At 39.1% G+C, this 17,117-nt stretch overlaps 1 protein-coding gene across 4 annotated transcripts in view; it reads left to right on the top strand.

Annotated features, from left to right (window-relative positions):
- DAB2 (DAB adaptor protein 2) overlaps positions 1 to 17,111 on the top strand; it is a 60,611-nt gene extending 43,500 nt beyond the window's left edge. For 2 of the 4 annotated variants that reach the window (XM_006156295.3, XM_006156296.3), the window contains exons 8-15: positions 577 to 630; positions 1,044 to 1,106; positions 5,588 to 6,241; positions 7,272 to 7,434; positions 12,537 to 13,166; positions 13,715 to 13,824; positions 14,655 to 14,725; positions 16,813 to 17,111. In XM_006156295.3, the coding sequence (XP_006156357.1) occupies positions 577 to 630; positions 1,044 to 1,106; positions 5,588 to 6,241; positions 7,272 to 7,434; positions 12,537 to 13,166; positions 13,715 to 13,824; positions 14,655 to 14,720 (1,740 nt within the window). In that variant the 3' untranslated portion in view covers positions 14,721 to 14,725; positions 16,813 to 17,111. The remainder of the gene's footprint in view (positions 1 to 576; positions 631 to 1,043; positions 1,107 to 5,587; positions 6,242 to 7,271; positions 7,435 to 12,536; positions 13,167 to 13,714; positions 13,825 to 14,654; positions 14,726 to 16,812) is intronic. The other 2 variants (XM_006156297.3, XM_006156298.3) reach the window with 2 other exon arrangements.
- The last annotated feature ends 6 nt before the right edge of the window (positions 17,112 to 17,117 follow it).

A 17,117-nucleotide genomic window follows, 5' to 3' on the forward strand; every position in this document is an offset into this window, starting at 1 on the left:
AATTTCTGTCCCTATGCTCTTCTCATCTCCCACCCTCCTTCTACCCTCCTTCAATGCTGTCTAAAATGTCCATAACTATTTTCAATGCTTTTACATCCTCCAATACAGAAAGTCAGTATATGTTAACTGGAAACATACAGTGTTTCTCTTGCATAGCCTGGCTTGCTTCTCTCAACCATAAATCTTCCATATCCATCCACTTTCTATCAAATGCCATGAACTTTTCAAAGTGTCCTTGTACAGTTCAATGATCAATGCTGCTTAGCAGTCAGTACAGCAAGAAAGTTAATTCTGGGGGCCAGCAGGTGGTGTAGTACTTAAGGCATTGGACTTTCCACATGGCTGTAGTTTGAGTCCTGGACCTGGCAGCTTAAAAAACATATGAGGTGCATGTGTGTGCATGACAGAAATCTTGAAAAGAGAGGGATTGTGTCATGGCCATCCTCCCTGGGGGGTGATTTCTCACTTCCCCTTTCTCTCTCTCTGGTGCACGTGTGCCCTATGACAAAAACCTAAAACAAACAAACTTTGTAGGGAAAACTCAGCTAAATCCTTAAATATTTGCCATCTTTCCAGAATGGGAATGAGACCCTACTGAGTTTTGATGACCAAGCTAACAAACTGAAATTGGTATGTATGTAACATTTTCTGATTACTTACTTATCTGAATATGGATTCCACTTCCATGGATGTTGTTAATGTTTAATCAGTATTGAATCTGTATGAAAATCCAATTAAAAAAAAAAAAACTTTCCTAAACATCAGTGAATATTTATGTCAGTGTAAAGAAAGTAACCTTTTCAGTAGACATGCCTGAATGTAATCCAAATACTTTAAGTATGTGGACCAAATGGATTTGTTTGGGATATGTCTATTTCCTGGCCTAAATAACTTACTATCGAATCTGTATTAGTTAAATGAAAAATCAAATTGTGACCATTGTTTTCCTAAACCTTAGTTTAGGAAACAAATGATTACGACAAAGATTATACAAAGTAAGATTTTTAGTAGACATCTGAATCTAATCCAAATACTTTTTTAAGGGTGTTGACCAGATGGATTTGTTTGGGGCCATGTCTACACCTCCTGACCTAAATAGTCCAACAGTAAGTGTTTGTTTTTAAATTTGCAATGTGATGGAAATGACAATATAACTCAAATTGGCAATTAATAGAAATCTTGAGCATCTCATTGAAACTTTAAAGGTGACTGCTGGTTTTCCAATATAAAGTGTAAATTTAAATATTAAGTCACCATGGGAATCTACTGGCACAAATAATATTGCTTAGAGTTTAAATCTGAGCAATAGGTCAGGTAAATGTAGTCCTTCTTATTTAGGATCAGTAGGTGGAATTTAAGAATAATCCTTGGCTAAGCCTACTTGAAGGAAGTATGATTCTTAGATGATTACTCATAAAGCCTCCTGACCTCTTCATTTGTCCCACTCTTTCTGTTGTAATTTAACATAAGCTTCGTGTGAAGACTCAACATGAGGCTTAGTTATGTTTAATCAAAGCCTATCCTTGTTAGAAAATTGTTATTCTTTAAAGGATATTATAGTATATGAAGTCTTGTTACTATTGATTGATCTGTAATAAGCCAGTGGGAATGGAGTAATATTTTTCTTGATAGATAAGGATGTGGTGATTCAGCAGAAACTTCATTCACCGAGAAAAGTGGTCCAGGTTCAAGGCTAAAGCCCAGGTTTTCGGATCCCCCCAAAAAAGTTTCTAGTAAAAATATCCATGTGATTTGAGATGACTTACTACAACTTCTATTATATATTTAACAATTCCTTGAGTTCTTGCTAGTTATAAGGTACAGAGTTAGTCAGATAAGCAACATGAATGACATTGTGGAATTTGCTATCTAGCACAGAGACCAACATGAAAACTAATCACAAAACCTATTAATTGATGTTAATTTAGGGTATCTATCTAGTTTATAGGTTCAGATAATATTTCTGAGGAAATTAGTTTCTAGATTGAGAAAGATAATAATTAGACAAAAAGAGAATTAGTCTTGAATAATGGGGGAACTCTCTAGCTAGGAATCTCTTCTATTAGGAAATTTCCAAGCAAGCCTTCATGGCCAAGAAGGTTAGAGTCACAGAGACTCAAGCAGCAGACTGATGGTGGTATAAGATTCTCACTTCCCATGGTATTGCAGAAAATGCCACACCTGTGAAATCTCACTATGTATAACACTTGGGTCACACACAACAGGGAGAAGTAGGAGGTGTGTGCCCTCTTCTCTGCCCCCAACCACCTGAGAGTCACAATGCATGGTGGCTTAGATTCTAAAATTAAAAATATGCAATAGCTAAGCCTGCTCAGTGTGTTTAGCAATGGGTTCTAATGTATATGTCTATCGAAATTTTCATTCTTCATGTTTGTTATAATTTTAAGGATAAGCTTTTTGGAATACTAGATTAGATAACACTGAAAGGTACAATCTAGCCCTGAGATCCTTTTGATTCCTAGATAATTTTGTCCTCTCGTCCATTAGTAGTCATGTCCCAAAGTAAATCAGTATGTGAATGACCTACTTTCCAAGGATAAAAGACATCCAGACAAGTGTACTGAAAGTAAAGCACTCAAGATATGAAGTGGAGTTCCAGTGGGATAAGCAAGGAAGGACTAACTATTTAATTGCTTTTATAGACATCTAGAAAGTTCTGTAAAGGAAATGAAAAAATATGGGTAACCCTGTTATTTTTATTAGATTTCATGTAGTCTTAAGGATTTTATTTATGGAAGTTTTAGTTAAACTAATAATAAATTAAAGCAATAAACACCATCAAGATGGATGGTATCTGATAAGAGAAAGCCAACAGGGCAAATTCTGTACTGGTTAGACTTTGACAGCATGTTCTTACTTATCAACTCAATATTTGTAGGTATCTCTACTTGATAAAAGCATGTTTAAAGCTACTCAATTCTTACAACAATATCTCTGGAAGACGTTAACACAGAAGGAAATCTCAGTGAGATAAGCTGTCTTAATAGTTCCAAATGGCTATCACTACCCCCAAATTTTTACAGAAGAGTTTTATGCATTTCAAATAATGCTCATGTTGCAAACTAAGGGGTATCCCTTAGAACATAATTTATTGAAAAATGACTTGAGTATTACCCTTCCATAATGCATCTCAAACCAAAATATAAATAATAAAATGAATGAATAAATAAATAAATAAATACAGACAGAAAGGAAAAGGAAAACAAAAGCATAAAAGGCATGCTAACTTTAAAAACTCACCATTTTTAAGCAATTTATTGTGAGAATACCATAAGGTATGATCCATTCAACAAGATTAAATATGGTACAAGGGATGAGATCAGAGTATAAAATGTGTCATGTACACATTCCATAAGATGGGCAGACACATGTAGAGCTGACATACGAAGATCAATGGTGAAAAGCTTTGTAAAGAATCTGAATTTGAATTGGGTCTTTGAAGTGTGTAGTAGGAAAATAGTAGCTAGGTCAACAATAAATTGAGCCCTATTGTGAATCATTCTGAAAGTCAGCCTAAGAAAGCTTATTTTAATAAAGGGAGTAGCAATACCACCAAAGGCTTTAAGTAGGGAAGTTCCTGATTTGGCAAACTAGAATGGTTAGGTAGGATTAGCTACTCAGACATGAGCTAAATTCTGGAATTCATGGTTTAAAACCTTGTCTTTATGAAGAAAGATCAGATTCCTCTTACAGAGATTTTTATGAGTAGGGACTGTAATTCACTTTCATGTCTCCAGTGACTTTTGCTCAGGCACTCAAATGGTGGCTGAGTGGTTGCTGTGTTGATGGAATGAATGAAGCTCTGGCCAAGGGAGTGAAGAAGAAGTCTCATATCTGCCAATTGAACTAGACTCTTAATCTTGGATTAACAACAAACCTGACCTGAGGAGAGCCTTATACATTTTACTTGTAGGGTGACTATTCAGAAGTTTAACATTGTGGCTCCTGTTTGGTGTCCTAAGAACTTCTTCTGAAGTATTTGAAAAGGAGAACTCTACCAGCTGTGAACCCAACTGTTCTAAACCAGAGGTGGCTCATACGAAATGAATAAATATCGAAATCACAAGCTTTTGTAAAACATTTTCTCCTTTTTGATTGCATAAAGATCCCTGCCTTAAGAGGACTTTTAATCTGTTTCCTTGATTAATTTTTGAAATTACAAGCTCTTGTAAGAAATTCTTCTGATTATAAAAGAGAACCTGACTTTTAAAAATTGTGTTTTTATACTTCACAGTAAAGGAAGTCAAAAGATAAAGTACCATTTAAGTCTGATTTGCTGTGTCTTCTATGGCCACAAAGTAGGACTTGAACTTTTTAAACATTTGTTCTTTTCTCTAAAAGCCAAGAAAGCCTATTTAAGCCCTTTTGGTACTTAATAGTTGGAGAATGTCACATTTCCTTGAAGTTGTTATTGTTCCAATGATCAAAATATGTAGGACTCTACCCAAAGTAATGCTAGATGACTACTAGAACTTCCATTCAACTAGTCATTTTCTTTTCTTGTTTATATTCTTCTATGACTAGCATAGTTAAGTGTTTAATGGATCAAACTCAGTCAGAAAAAAGATCTGTCAGTATGACAGCTCTATCCTGGGGTGAATCATTATTAGGTATGTTATTAAGTGGGATAAGACATGTCAGATTCATCAAATTTCCCACTTTTGTGCCAAGAATTGTAATGTCTTACAATTGAAAACCCACATAATTAACATACCAGAGAAATGATAGGAGTATAGAAATAATAGAATTGTGTATTTAGTATGTCTTTCAAATTAACTCTTAAACCATTTCTACCTTAAATGTAAATTACAATTAGTTATTGGTTTACTTTAACCACTAAATAGATGTCAAAACACAGGCAACTCTGAGCTATGATATGAAAAAAATGTGCACAGACAAGAGGCTAATGTGAAATAATAGGTAAAAACATATCTATACTTTGAGTGTCACTTTTTATAGAGGCACATAGACAAAAAGGATATGTCCAGAGGAGAAATTAGAATAGTGAGGATAAAAGACCCCATTGGACCAACACCTTCAACAAGAACCTTAAATATTTGAGGAGTTCATTAAATACATGAGCACAGGCTCATTTAGCGTGGCAATGCTAATGACTCTGGGGTATAATAAAAGGGACTGTATGTACATCGGGTAGCTGGCTGAGCTACTTTCAAATTCAGCGTACTTGGATATTGAGAGCAACTCACCATCAGTTCCTTTTCAGACTTTCAAAGGCATGAATGGAAACAATGCTGATAAACTCAGCCAATCTGTATGTGTGAAAAGGGAACAGAGACATGAAGTAAACAGCAAGATTGCACTTAATGAAGGGTCAATGAGATTAAGAGTTACAAAACAGGGCATGAGCAGGTGGGGCAGGGAGGACTTCATCCACAACTAAGTGCACTCTGGAGTTGATGGGAGGAGGTAATGGTTAACTAGTTTGTCAAGACCAAGTTCTAACGGGAACTTTGATGATCCTGGTCATTTTATGTAGTTTTCTCATTTGAAATCACAAAATGGACTAACACTTTCTCTTTTTTTTTTTTCTTTCCAAATATGATAGGAAAGCAAAGATATCCTGTTAGTGGATCTAAACTCTGAAATCGACACCAATCAGAATTCTTTAAGAGAAAATCCATTCTTAACAAATGGCATCACCTCCTGCTCTCTTCCACGACCAAAGCCGCAGGCATCCTTCTTGCCTGAAAATGCCTTTTCTGCCAATCTCAACTTCTTTCCCACCCCTAATCCTGATCCTTTCCGTGATGATCCTTTTGCACAACCAGACCAATCGACACCCTCTTCGTTTGATTCTCTCAAATCTCCAGACCAGAAGAAAGAGAATTCGAGTAGCTTGCCTCCTCCACTGAGTAATGGGCCCATGAATGGTGATGTTGATTACTTTGGTCAGCAGTTTGACCAAATCTCTAACCGAACTGGTAAACAGGAAGCTCAGGCAGGACCGTGGTCTTTTCCGAGTACGCAAACCCAGCCAACAGTGAGGACTCATAATGGGGTATCTGAAAGAGAACACAATGGCTTCCATATCAAATCCTCCCCGAACCCTTTTGTGGGAAGCCCTCCCAAAGGACTATCTGTACCGAATGGCGTAAAGCAGGACTTGGAAAGCTCTGTCCAGTCCTCACCACATGACTCCATAGCCATTATCCCACCTCCACAAAGTACCAAACCAGGACGAGGCAGAAGGACTGCTAAGGTGAATTATCTTCTCCACATGTCCATTAGCAGAGTGCATGTTCGGTACCAAAGGGTGGTGTGATGACAGCTCTCTCTCCTGCTGCTTAGTTTTCCTGTGTGGCTGTAACATAGACGGTGGGATAAGGCACGTCGGTTCTCCAGGAATGCTCTCTTTTAATTGCCATCCTTTTTAAGCTGCTCAGCAGTGTTTGTCACACCCTGCTTTCCGTTTGCATGTGTTATCACTTACTATTAAACTAAACACAAGTTTTTCCATTTTTAATGCTGCTATGCTTCTATACCTCTGGTAAGTTTGATCATTATGTTCTGGGAGGGGAGGGCAAGAATTCTTTTGATTCCCTTTGTTCCTTCCCCACACTAATACATGCTTGGCACCCCCCATAATATTTCATTAATGTTCAAGGTGGTGGTGTCAAATTCTCGAGCTTGTCTCCTCTTTTTAATGCTGACTTTATAACCCATTTTCTTAGAAGAAATGTGTATTTATTATTACCGCTATGGTTGCCAGTATCATTCAAAAGCAACTAAATATGCAATTTCTGTAATTATCTGTTAAAGTGTTTTAGAAAAATGCAGACTTGCCTACGAGATAACTGTGTTGTCTCTCTATAGAATGATTTAATCCAATGAAATCATCAGAAATATTTAAGAGACTTATTTATAGTTGCCTATTCTTTCCCAGCTTCAAGCTTTTAGTTTACAGATATAGTTACAAGTATATAAATAGATTTCACTTTACAAGTGCTAGGTTATATCAGTCATGAAGACCCAATAGTCTGCCCATTGTATAATTTATTTTTTCTTTGATAGTGGTAGTTGTTGTTGTTTTTTTATCTTTGTTTTTTTTTTTTTTTTTTTTTTTTTCTGTGCACAATTTTTTTTTTTTGAGGGGTGTTTTTTTTTTTTTTTTTTTTTTTTTTTTTTTTTTTTTTTTTTTTTTTTTTTGGTAGTAGAAAACTGTTCTCCTTTTGTGACTCTCAAATTTGTATTTCACTGTTACTGAGAAACTCTTCTCCCTGTCCTGTCAGTCTTCAGCCAATGACTTGCTTGCATCAGACATCTTTGCTCCTCCTGTCTCAGAGCCTCCATGCCAGACGTCACCCACAGGACAATCTGCAGTTCAACAGACCAACCCTCTGGATCTCTTCAAAACAAGTGCTTCTGCCCCAATGGGGCCTCTTGCGGGTCTAGGTAGGTGCAGATAAGAGGTATGGCTCTGTACCTTTCACTCAAAGAATAATGGCAAATAGGTGGAAGGTGCTTTATATCCATAGATGGTGTCATGGGCATAAGCCTGAGCATCCTAGGGAGCTCTTCTCCCACTTTTACTCCTGTGTGACTCTACCCAAGTTGATTCTCTTGATCTGTAACAGAAGACTGGCACTTTGAGTTGGCATGCGACAAGAAATACATTTGTGACATTCCACTTACCTGAACCAACTGTTAATGGCCTCCTGGAAGAATTGTAAGGAAATCTGAAGCTCAGACCAGCTTCAGAGGTAAAGAAGGGTTGAGGTGAGAGAGCCTCATGTGCTAAGGAATGCAACATTATGCATGAATTCCATGCTGTTTGCCAGAACCAGATTGAAGGCCTATCCCATATCAAAACTTGGATCTGTCTTGAAAGAGGAGGGATATGAGTTAAGTCTGAAGTACGTATAAGTAACAGAACAAAATACCTACAGTCTGGGTCCAGCTCTGTTCCGAGGCAGATGGTAAGTGTGGGAGAGGCGTGTATCCTGCTTAATTCTAAATACTTACACCTTAGCAGCTTCTTTGCCAAAATTGTGGCTACCTGAGCGCCTTAACAGAATTAAAAGATAGCACTAGAAAGCTGAAGTTGAAAGGAGCACAGAGATAAGATGCAGAACTTGATTGCATACTGATGATGTGCTGCTACTTTCATTCATAAATGTGTCACAAGCTGCCAACGATGGAGAAGGTCACTTGACTGAGGGCTGGCCTAGCCACTCTTCATCCATAGCCTCCAGTTCTTTGTGGATGCTATAGTACAGTTTTCAGAAACCCCAACAATAGTGTTTGCAGTCCTGCTGAGGACAGTCTTTGTTTTTCTCCTACTTGGCACCTCTACAAACTCCAAATAGCCTTTAGCTTAGGCAGTGGGGGACTACAGATGAAATGTCTCCCTTTGGTAAAATTTGACCATGGATCTTGGCTTTCCTTGCCTCCTGCAGAGCTAGTCATCAGGATCCTCATTTTTTCCTCTGCTGTTTTCCTGCAAAGTAAAATATTTTGGTTCTGTCACAATAAGTCTATTTAATCATCTCTTGAGTAGGGTGGCCAGAGGGGGATTGTTACTCAACTGCTGAGCAGCTGAAATCCATTTGGGTATAAAAAAAAAAAACTTGTTCCAGGTCTCTACTTGCAGTTATACCATCCAGAGACTCCCTAAATATTTTGTATCTCTTGGGGGTTTCGCTTCTTTCTTTTGCTCCTTTTTCTGCACCCCCAAGGGGAGCGAGTAGGTGCCTTTCCCTCCCAGAAGGACAGAGAACTTGCATGCAGTGCCTGTGACTAGATCATATCACGCAGCTTTGTAGTCTAATATCAATGCCCTGAAGAATTTTTACAGCCAATATTTAACAAGTCAGCCTGAAAATACAGCTGGACCCGATAACTGTTAATTTATGCAGACGAAGTGAAGCTTTTTGGCTAGGTGCCCCTGTTGAGGCCTTGGGGTATACAACTGCAGAATACTGATGATTCTTCCAAGTTTGGACATGGAACTCAAACTGAGCTCCACAGAATAGCCCCTGTCCCTAGCAGGGATCCTTAGCCAAACCATGGAAGGTTGTAGGTCTGGCTTCTGCCAGACCCAGCTGGTAAACTGTCTTCTCTGTGAACTGGGGGGGGGGGGGGGGGGGGGGGGTGAGGAGAGGGTATTGTAGAAAACTGAGCCCATAGCTTTGGTATGCTAGTCTGTGTTTTGATTTAGCTTCAGAGATAATAAAATTAATGTTTTATAACTATCCTCCCTTTTTCCTTATTTCTTGCCTCTTTCTCCAGCTGGGTCTTAAATATCTTGGAAACACAACCTGTGGAATCTGGTGGATGGGAAGGTAGCAGAGGTATAGACTGGGAAGGCCTTTAATTCCTGGCAAATACAATATTTTTCTCTTTTACAAGCACTGTTCCCACTAATACAATCTATGGCAAAAGCCATGCATTTTCCTGAGGGAAGGCGAGCAGTCCAACATGAACAATGGTGAAATTCGACCCTCTATTTTTGTACTTCCAATTGGTAGAAACTGTTAATGAGTGACTCTGACTTTGGTTCACAAGCTTTCATCAACTTAGGTTAAGACACTAGCAATTAGAACCTGTATTATAGAATCTAAGAGAACTTTTCCCTTGATTTGTTATTGAAAGGAGTGTATTCTTTAGTATAATGAAGTCTAATTCTTTTATCTGTAACCTAAGTATCTGAGTTGAGGTACCATTTACTGTAATGGTGATGCAGGTGAAAGTGCACCACCTTGTAATGTTGGAGCCGCAGCACTGGGGTGAAGATCCCAGGTCAACCTGAGACTTGCTAAATGCCTGCATGCACACCATGATCCTGGATGGCTAGAAGGCTCAGGGAACAGACCATGGCATGAGGAGACCCTGCCTTGTGTGCTCCTCTCTTCAATGTGCAAGCTGTTTCACATCTCTTTGTCATACATTCTCATGATAGAGAATAAAACAAACTTCACCAAAAAAAAATTTTTTTAAAACCCACTTCTGTTCCTCACTGTCAAGGAGGCAAAAGAGGACAACAGGGTGTAAGATGGACAATGGGATGTTAGATTCAAAGCTAGAGTACTTGTTTCAGTCTTTGCTATCACAGTCTGATCTTACCAAGTTTGGGGGTTTTTGTTTTTTTTAAAAATATTTTTGTCAGAGAACATGTATGCTTAACAGAGAAAGAGGGGACGGGGTGGGAGAGGAGGTGAGACATCACCACCCAGGAGGTATGGCTACACCGCGATCCCTTTTCCTCCCTCCATTCTTCCCTCAGGATTTTGGGCACACATGCACATGCACCTAGTGTGATTTTTCAAGCCACCTGATCTAAGACTCAAACTGCTGTCAGTCATGTGTGACCTAGCACTTTAACCACCACGACATCCACTGCCCCCGTCTTACCAATTTTATTTAATCTTCTTGTACCCAGTTCTTTCATCTCAAAATGAAGTGTGTTGATTAAGTCAGCCTTTTTCGAAACCTACCACTTTCTGTGAGTACTTTGTATGTATTCATGGCAAGAAGGTCTGTGATCTAGAGTCAGGCAATACCCAATCTCCCATACTGAGAAAATCTAAGGTCCAACTGGTAGCATCGTGGTTAAGACAGCTGGATCCCACATGGCCAACTATGCAATTTAATTCTTGGACCCAGTGGCTTAAAAACACACCAGTCATGTGTACACCCATGCCCAAAACCCCAAAAGGAGGAAGAAATGGAAGGATGTGTCCATCCTCCTTAGGAGTTGCTTTTTCTCTCTCTTTTTTGCCTTCAGAAAGCACATGTGCCCTCTGGCTAAATTTTTTTTTTGAGAGGTTTTTCGCTATAGGGCGCGTGCGCTCGCCAGACAGACAGAGAGAGACAGAGAGACAGAAAGCAAGAAATCACCCTATAGGGGGGATGGTCACACCGCAATCCCTTCTCCTCCATTCTCCTCTCAGGATCTTGGGCACACATGCACACACGCCTGGCGTGAGTTTTAAGCCACCAGGTCCGGGACACGAACCGCGGTCGACTACATGGGAGTCCAGCGACATAGCCATTACGCTAACTGCTGGTTCCCTCTGGTTAAATTTTTTAAAATAATAAAATAAAAAGATCTAAGAATATCCTGCTGCATCAGATCCTAAACACTAGTTCTCATTCTGGGAACAAAAACATTTCTAGCCAAAATTTGAACCTAAGAAAAGTTTAGACTGCTCTTCTCCAGAACTCAAAACAATCAGTTTTGGAGAGCAGAATATCATCCATGAGTAACTGAATATGTAGGAGGTTGAATTTAGGATTTGGGTTAGTGACAACAGTTTAACTGAATCATTAATACACTTGAGAGTAGGCAGGAAGAAAACACCCTTTATATTAAAGCAAGAGGCAGTAGATCAGTCTCTCAAGAAAGGGAATCACTGGAGAAACCTGTATTTTTAGGGATTGCACTAGTGCTTTACCTATATGGCAAAGGTGCTGAGGATGGAGCCTTTCATTCACCAAGATCGGATGCTCAGACACAGGCAATAAGTTATATTGGAAGGTTTTTGTTTTCTGTTGTCTTCTCTCCCCTCCCTCTTTCAACTATTCCATTCTAACTTCTCGTGAGGTTCAGTGAGTGACACGTGGCAGGAAGCAATTTTATTTGAAACAGTCCTGCCGGGATAACAGCCTTTCCTCCATTTATATATATATAAAAGCCTAAAAGTATCTTGACATCATCCAAATTTTATCTTCTCTTTATATAGCTGTGTCAATCTTGGCAGCATTAAAAAGGAAGGAAACTTTGAAATGGTTTTTTCGGGAGGCAAGTATGTTAAGGCCTCATACACATGTGTGCTAACTGGTTTCCATAAGACAGCAGACACAAGCCAGCTGCCAAATGAAAAGATCCAATGAATGACTCAGAGAGCCCAGTGAATTATCTCAATTAACTGCTTCACAATTATTGTGGTTTGTGTCTATAAATGCATTCTCTCAACAAGTACGTTTCTGCTATTGATGGACTGCTCCTATTAGAAATACGTCAGTGTACATATGAGAGCTCATGCTCTTTATGACAAGATATTTATGGACTATATTAACCTTCTGATGTAGAAAGTTAAAGAGATGTGGCAGAAAGAATGGGAGCTTTGAAATGCAAGCAATATTTATTTCATGGTAGAAAATGTGTACATAAGAGAGAGAATCGAAGAGAGAAGCACCCCCAACAGGGCTTCATTATCCTGGCATCCCTATTCCCAGCCCTTTAGCTCCTCGGATTCTAGGCATATGCATGCAAGTGGTGTGTTTTCGGGTTGAGCCAGGAATCTAAACCCATGGTCAGCCATGTGGCCTCCAGCACTACAGTTCAGTTTGCTACCCACTTCTATAATCACTGGATTATGTAGTTATTTTTAAAATGACTTAATCTCTAAGGCTTTTATGTCTATGTCACCCTTAAGCCATAATGGAGGTATTTGCCATGTAGATATTTTTAAATGCTACCTGAAAAGCTGTGAATTGTCAAATTTGAGATTCTTTTCAAGCTCGTGATTAGGACTTTTTCCTTCATCCTTCAGGTGGTACATCAGTTACTCCTCCTCAGGCAGGACCATGGAGCTCAACACCTTTAGTCTTCAGTCAGCCCACTTCAATGGTCCCAGGAGCCATGATGGGTGGTCAGTCTTCAGGATTTGGTCAGCCAATTGTTTTTAGTGCAAGTCCAACTGTTCCAGGTTGGAACCAGTCTTCATCCTTTGCAGCCTCAACTTCTCCAGCCCCAGTTGTTTGGAGCCCTTCTGCATCAGTGGCACCCAATACTTGGTCGTCAACAAGCCCTTTGGGGAATCCTTTTCAGAGCAATATTTTTCCACCCGCTGCCATGTCCACTCAGTCCTCTTCTATGCTCTCTTCTATCCTGGTCACTCCTCCTCAGCCACCCCCCAGGACTGGCCCACCAAAAGACATCTCCAGTGATGCCTTCACTGCCTTAGACCCACTTGGGGATAAAGAAGTCAAGGAGGTGAAAGAAATGTTTAAGGACTTCCAACTGCGGCAGCCACCTGCTGTACCTGCAAGGAAAGGAGAGCAGACTCTGTCTGGGACTTCCAGTGCCTTCTCCAGTTATTTCAACAGCAAAGTTGGCATTCCACAGGAGAACGTAGACCATGATGACTTTGATGCCAATCAACTGCTGAATAAGATCAATGGTAAGCTACTCACTTCTCTGTCTACTGTTCCAACAAAATTTTCCCACTGACACAGAGACCCTCAGTAGAGCCCTCTCCCACCCACCAATAGCTTTGCTCTTCTTTGGTAATTATTAATTACAGAGACAACCGTTTACCTTTTGGAACTAGCCATTTTTACCTTAGCTACCTGTTTCTAAGGTCTGACCCGATGCTGCCCTCTAGTGACAGTTCCTAAAATTGGTTGCCAAGAGCTTTTGAAATGCAATGGGAGGTGGCATCTGGAAAGCTGTAAGATAAATCTTCATCTATTAATATATTCCTTGGCTTTAAGTGAGAGAATTCTGAATCTCCTTTCTTCAGCTATATATGCATGGCTTTATTTCCTGAGGGGATGAATTTTTCTACAGTAATCACTGTGAGTCCAAGTATGTAATGGTGCTTTTTATCCCACCGATTCCAATTTCAAGCAGGTAAAACCAAATTTCGATGATAAGCTGATTGAGGGACTTGTGACTGTACTGGGGAAAAACTTGTGTACTGACTGCTCAGGAAATTTTGCCTTCTAGAACCACCAAAGCCATCTCCCAGACAAGGTGCCCTGCCAGTTACCAAAGCTGCTGACAATGCATTTGAGAACCCTTTCTCTAAAGATCCTTTCAGTTCATCGCAAACTTCTGTAAGTACCAACTACTAGAATTTGTTGCTCCAAAGCATATGCCATCTCGAGCTGCCACCTCCTGAATAACCTTGCATTTATAACAACTTTTTGTTGGTAAAGCATGTTTGACTAAGATTTATCATCTAGAATCTTTGCAGTATAAATATTCATTCAATTTGGAGAAAGGTCTTTACAGGAATTCCCCAGAATTAAAAAATAATAGCACATAGAAAATATCCTCTATATCTCACTTGATCTAGCTCATGTAAGCATTTCAGGAGAAAGTCGAGCTGAAATATTACCTTATAAAATTTTTCAAAATTCTTAGTTTCCTACCCATAACTCTATAGCTCATAAAAATAATACGTTGACACCCAGTTGCAGTGGTACAGAGATGGCATTATTGCCTGGGAGGCTGGAACCTCTATTGGAGGCCTGGGTTTGGATCCCAAGCCAACCTGGACATGCTGGGCATGTGCCAATAATCTTAGCAAATTGGGAGACTGGTGCAGGAGGGTCATGACACAGCAAAACCTTGTCAAACATAGTTATCTCTGTCTCTCTCCCTTTCCCTATCTCTCCCTCCCTCTCTCTCATAAAGGAAGATTCCTTAAAAAGTAATACAACTTTCAATTTGAGGGAGGCAAATATAATTCACCTGAACCTTGATTTTGATGTAAATAATATATATCACCATCTACAAGTAGATGGACACAAATAATTGCAGACCCATACAATGTCTCATTAGTCAGTGATATAAGTGATTTTTAAAATAATTTCAGAAGCCTTAATTATAAGTTCTTTCTTATGTCTGTAGTTTTATTTATTGGATGGTTTTATCCTTTTAGATGACTTCTCCTCAAACCACCTCTCCTGATACATATAGAGATCCTTTTGGAAATCCTTTTGCCTAACTTCAGTAAGTAAATGATCCTACTAAGCTTGTCTTTGGAATTTTAGTGAGAAACAATGATAAGGGTAAAGACTGAATTTAAATTTTAAAATTGGGATGAGTTTAAATATCTGTAATTTATGCATAACAGACATAAAAATCTGTACTACGCTAATTCAATAATGATTAGGCTAGGCATTTAAGGATTCTTAAATGCATAAAAAATATGAATATGGATTTCTGTCTTATCCTGTGTTTTTGACATTTCAGTTCTGCGTAGAAGTAAAACACATAACGTTCATGTTTTTTTCACCTTCACATCCGAGTCACTGCAAAGCACCCTAGTAATGGCACCTTTTCCTATAAATGATTCAAATTCTGACGACCTTCTGAAGCCACCAAACAAGTCAGCCAAATGGAATGATCACAACCCTTCGGCCATGCATTTCTTTGTGAACAGTCTCTATGAAAGCCAGTCTGATGGCATTAACCCCCAAAGTTGTGACAGCTGTTAATATCTCCTTCCTAAACTGTTGAAATTCAAAATGAGTTTGAAGGTCAATTCTTCTCTGATGGACTTTATCCTAGATAAGTTACTAAGTACAACCATCTTTGACTAAAACCCTGTGAAGGCTCAGTGTAACCCTTTCTATCTTGACAGTAATTGGCAGAAATTTGTTCTTATATTAGAAGATTGAAGTTAGTAGAGAAAAGGATGCTTATTTTCCTTTTAAAGATGATAGGGAACAGTTTATAAGGGTAGACTGCTAGAATAAGAGAATCCAAATCCACATTGTTTTCAAACTTGCCCCATCTGGGCAGGACTATAAACTATGTCATGGCCCGCTGTGATGGTACAGTGGTAACACGACCCTCCACAATACTGAAGTTGTACAGGAAGGTCCTGGGCTTTAACGCCCAGGTCTCCCTGAGAACAAGGGCATTCGTGCACGTGATCCTGACTGGCTGAGGTTGTGGATAGGTCCTTGCATAAAGGCCCTATTGGGGTACTGCCCTCTCTCTCCCCTCTGTCTCTTGGAAGAAATAAACAGATGAAGTCAAAATAAACTGTCTTGAGCCATCTAGGCTTTAATTATTTTAAATAGATAAATAGCATAGATTTGACATCAACATAGAGATTGAATTTGTATGCATTGGGTCTTTCTCACTCAAGTTCTGCAGTTACAGTGCTGCTTACAGTGCCTTCTACTCACAATTGGGAAGGACCATTGAAAGTACAAATTCCAGGGCCAGAAGGTAGCATGGTGGTTGGGGCACTAGACACTCCCACATACGGTTCAAGCCCTGGACCTAGTGGCTTGCTTTCTTGCTTTCTCTCTCTCTCTCTCTCTCTCTCTCTGATCAAATTTAAAATAAATGAATAAATAATTATTTAAAAGAAAAAGTGCGAATTCCTGGACATATTTGAGCCCTAAGGACTTTGCCTCTGAAGAAGTTTCCTTTTAGAAGAATCCAGGTTGGGGCCGGCAAGTGGCATGGTGGTTAAAGGCGCTGGACTCCCACATGGCCAACCACGGTTCAAGTCTCGGACCTGGTGGCTTGCTTTCTCACTTCCTCTCTCTCTCTCTCTGATCAAACTGGAAAATAATAATGATAATAATAATAAATAAAGTTAAATAAAATAATTTTTACAAAAAGAAGAATCCAGGTCATTCTATGGGTAATAAAGTAGGGTCGTAGATACTTAAGTCTTACTAAAAGACTATATCGCCACTCAGGGGAAGACATACCCAAATGTTAATAGAAAGGAATAAACGAAACTAGAAGTCAAGGATTATTTGGACTAAATTGAATCAGCTGGGCTTCTCTTTGAAAATATCTTTCTTCTTTTAGGTCAGAAGAAAAGATAGTTCTGACCAACCTGATAAATTAATAGTTTGGGTGGGGAGAACTGTCATGGTAGAAAAGAGCATTATTGAGCACTGTGTTAAGCACTCTATTATGTATTTTACATTTATTATGTTATTTAATCCTCAGATCAGCCTTAGGAGATACTATTGCTGACATTTTTAATAATGATTTGTTATTTAGTATATTAATATTTAATCCAAAAAAATCTAACCACAGGTACTTTTTTCTATATACTTCTCTAGGAACTTGGTATGCTGATTTTCCAGAGGAACAAAAAGGCTGGCCTTCGTAATCAAGGACAAAGCTAATAGCCAGACTCGTCCTGACCTCTGCCCTTGTTCCAGCTCTGACATATTACGTGCTGCCTCATTTCTCAGCGCCTCTTCTACTTGTAAAAATGCCTTTTACTTTCTGTCTAGGTGAAAGCTAATCTGAATCTATGGCTTTAAATAAATTAAGATCCTAAACTCTCTAGTTTAAGCATAAATGAAGTAGTTTCGCTACTGTACCCTTACCTGTTGTGCCCTTAGAACTTCTAGAACACTCT

The sequence above is a fragment of the Tupaia chinensis genome, unplaced genomic scaffold, assembly GCF_000334495.1.
Source record: "Tupaia chinensis unplaced genomic scaffold, TupChi_1.0 Scaffold000489_1, whole genome shotgun sequence".
Classification (NCBI taxonomy): domain Eukaryota; kingdom Metazoa; phylum Chordata; class Mammalia; order Scandentia; family Tupaiidae; genus Tupaia; species Tupaia belangeri.